Source organism: Dendrobates tinctorius, unplaced genomic scaffold (assembly GCF_039654945.1).
Source record: "Dendrobates tinctorius isolate UK_male_01 unplaced genomic scaffold, ASM3965494v1 ptg000265l, whole genome shotgun sequence".
NCBI lineage: Eukaryota > Metazoa > Chordata > Amphibia > Anura > Dendrobatidae > Dendrobates > Dendrobates tinctorius.
Genome location: NW_027361932.1, coordinates 11,053,486 through 11,057,134, shown reverse-complemented (window position 1 = coordinate 11,057,134; position 3,649 = coordinate 11,053,486). Strand labels below are relative to the sequence as shown.

General features: G+C 48.8%; 1 protein-coding gene across 1 annotated transcript; it reads right to left on the bottom strand.

Moving 5' to 3' along the window:
• Nucleotides 1-234: 234 nt before the first annotated feature.
• Nucleotides 235-3,053, bottom strand: CLDN5 (claudin 5). Its single transcript, XM_073559092.1, has one exon. The coding sequence runs from the start codon at nucleotides 3,036-3,038 to the stop codon at nucleotides 2,340-2,342; it is 699 nt and encodes a 232-aa protein (XP_073415193.1). The 5' UTR covers nucleotides 3,039-3,053; the 3' UTR covers nucleotides 235-2,339.
• Between the last annotated feature and the right edge of the window lie 596 nt (nucleotides 3,054-3,649).

Below are 3,649 nucleotides of genomic sequence, written 5' to 3'. Positions count from 1 at the left end.
TGCATTTTCACAATGATTTGCTGTGATGGATGTAAGGGTTAACGACCACTAACAATCATTGTGTATGGTTGTCAGTATATGGGCAGCTTTGAAGTTATCAAGAACACTGATGGGCATAAGAAAATGCTGTATCTAATACACTTTGCCCTTGTACCTGGCACGTTGCTAAAATAAAATAAAACATCTTAAAGGTACGTATAATATTTATAATAAGTAATAATCAGAAGAAACGAGTTGTTTTTCTTACAAAATCATTTATTTATATTGAAAATACAAAGAGACTTTGGTAGACCTTTTTTTTTTTTTTTTTTGCAAAATTCATACATTTAAATAAAAGGATTTTTTAATACAGAATTATAACACATGAAAAACATTTAATTAACTATTTTAAAAGGTACCAAAAAAGAAAAATCCAGTTTCTGAAGAAATTGCTAACTCAGCTAAAGCCTAATGAGATGCAGTGCTAATACTGACATGTATTTATCTTTCCAAACCGCTCCGATCCCCTGGATATAATATTGCAGGCAATGTCCTGATCTGCATATAATCTGTATCATTTGTATTATTCGCGTCCCTCCATCATATGCATGGGGATACAACAAGCAGGTCACATGAGAATGCAACCGACCCTAAGGCTGTGTGCACACGCTGCGGATTATGTGCGGATTCATCCGCGCGGATTTTGTAAAATCCGCAGGTGAAACCGCAGGTCAAAATACCTGCGGTTTTACCTGCGGATTGCTCTGCGGTTTTGCCCTGCGGTTTTTCATCTCCTCAAATGGAGGAGATGGCAAACCGCAGGAGAATCCGCAGAAAGAATTGACATGTCAATTCTTTCTGCGGATTGAAAACCGCAGATAATCCGCGCTGAAAATTCCGCACCGTCTGCACTGCGGTTTTTGATTCCCATAGGGAATCATGCTACTGTACACCGCACCCAAAACCGCTGCGGAACTGCAGCAAAATCCGCAGCATGTGCACACAGCCTTAGGCTATGTTCACACTCAATCTTTTTTGAGGGATCGGCTTCAAAACTTTTTTTAAAGAACATTTGGAAATCTCTTCCTATTCATATAGGCTGTGTGGACACTGAGTTTTCTAGGAATTTTTGGAGCAGAAACTTAGTAAATACTTTCGAAATCCTCCTTAAAATCTCAGAACTCCTCAAAAATGTTGAGTTTCCGCTCGGTTTCTGCTCCGATAACTCAACAAAAAAGACTCAGTGTGCACATACCCTTAGATGGGAAATCCACTTGGCTGTTCATTTGAGGGGTTTATGTTTTTCCTGAAGAAGATTTGAAAATTTGCTTGGTGAAAAAAAAACAACCCCTGTGCCTTCTTTGTAGGCGATCCTGATGGAATTTGCTTCAAACTAAGCAGTGTCCAATCAAAAGGCTGCAAAACCACTTTAGGGGGAAAAAAAACTATTCCAAAAGGAAAACTCTTTAAAAAACATTTCCTAGAGTAGTTCCTGCTTGAACAACTTAAAAACTACGGGAATACTGGTTCGTGCACACCGAGTTTTTATGAGCTGTTTTTGGGAGCAGAAACTGAGTGAAAACTTCTCAAAAACTCCTAAAAAAATTCAGTTTCTGCTGCAAAAACGTCTAAAAAACCCCCTGAGTGTGCACATACCCCTAAGCAGAAGATACATGGAGCATTTTTGTACTCCAATTTCCCCATTTTAACAATTTAATGACTGATGTGGGCCACGCAGACTGCACCAGGGGGTACTCCAGTAGTTGACCTGGTTCACACGGTGACTTAGTGTCAGGCTATGCCAGTCAGATGTGAGCTAGTGATCACTTAGAATTACAGACACTCCATGCTTTCCTAGGAACCAGTCCACAGATTCTCTCCCATGCCAGTGTGTGAACACAGCCTTGGCAGCGGAATGTAATAATAGATGAAACAATCACAGGCCAAGAAACCAGGATGAAGACGTCCCCACTGAACAAGCAGGGGATGCCATGCCACAAAATAATGGGCGAGAGCAAAGCTTCTCCATCCAGCCTGTGCCTCCAGGGCCGGGCACTGTGCTGGCAGACACGGGGGCGCAGGTGGCACCTCTGGCTGTGCATTAGCCCCCTCCATAACACTGGCGGCAGAATATACTGCTATCTACACATATATACACAGTGAGTGCAGACACAGCCGCACACAGAACTCTATTCCAGTCATCTAGGTGGTGCGGGTGGCACGGAGGTGCCCGCTGCCGGGATGCGGGTGGCGCGGAGGTGCCCGCTGCCGGGAGCAGAGGTCACTTGCGGGAGTCTCTGTAGGCGCCTGTTGGCAGTGCCAGGGCTGTGCACGCACCCCATGCGGAGTGACCAGTGTCCCTACACGTAGTTCTTCTTGTCGTAGTCCCCATTGGAGGTCGGTCTCCGGGATGCAGAGTACTTCACCGGCGGCGTCCGCTGCCCCCTCATAGGGCACGACAGGCAGATTAGGACCCCGCCGAGGAGTAAGAGGGCAGTGGCTGCCCAGCCGACATACAGCGCTGCCCCCATCTCCCTCTTCTTGGAGGCTGGCACATGGGGGTTGAAGAAGTCCTTGATGACGATGTTGGCCGTCCAGCAGAGCGGGATGAGCACCAGCAGCCCGGTGACGATGTACAGCGCGCCCCCGGCGAACACGATGCGGCTCTTCACCCCGCTGCCCTGGAAGCAGGTGGTGCACTGGGCTCCGACCACCGTCACCAGGAGGGCGATGAGTCCGACGATGGCAGCCAGGACAGTGAGCGCCCGGCCAGCCTGCAGCTCCGGCTCCAGCGCCAGGATGGAGTCATACACCTTGCACTGCATCTGCCCGGTGCTCTGGACCACGCACGACATCCACAGCCCTTCCCAGGTGAACTGGGCCACCACGATGTTCTGCTCGATGAAGGCGGACACCTGCCACATGGGCAGCGCACATGCCAGGATCACCCCGACCCAGCCAATGATGCAGATGGACAGACCGAAGATCTCCAGAGCGAAGGCACCCATGGTGTGCTGTGGACAGGGCAGTGCTGGGGTCTCCTGGCTGACAGTGGGCATCTGAGTCCCCAGCCTCTCGCCTCTCCTATTAAGTAGCTCTCCAACTCCAGACCAGCCTCGCCCCGGGGATGCCCACTCAGCCAATCAGGGGCTCCAGCATCTGGAGACTACCAATCAGGCAGTGGTCAGGGGCTGCCTAGTCAGATATGTCGTGACTAATCGTGGGAAGGAAGGGGCAGGGGGTGAGGGGGCTCCTGGCGCAGGGAGGAGGAGGACCTGGCCAAGAACAAGCAAGACAGAAAGTAATAAAAAGTGAAAAACAGCAGAGTGAGGTGGACAGTGTGTGCTGTGGGCTCAGGAAGTGGTGACCCATAATAATAAGATGTGTCATCATGGCACACAAATCCTGGGGAATACCAGCACTGTGCCCCCCAGGCCACCCTAGAAATTCTGTGTCACCGGGCATCACTGGAAATGTCATAAAACCAGTCCTAACAGTAAACAGGAATGGAACCTGTGCCCCCTATACCTAGTGCTAAGTAATAGTGGTCTCCTCTAAGTATAACCTGTGCTCCCTATACCTAGTGCTAAGTAATAGCGGTCTCCTCTAGGTAAACCTGTGCCCCCTATACCTAGTGCTAAGTAATAGCGGTCTCCTCTAGGTATAACCT

Bases quoted from the DNA above. Each gene is read 5' to 3' on its own strand.
- CLDN5 (XM_073559092.1), bottom strand. From the start codon at position 3,038: ATGCCCACTGTCAGCCAGGAGACCCCAGCACTGCCCTGTCCACAGCAC.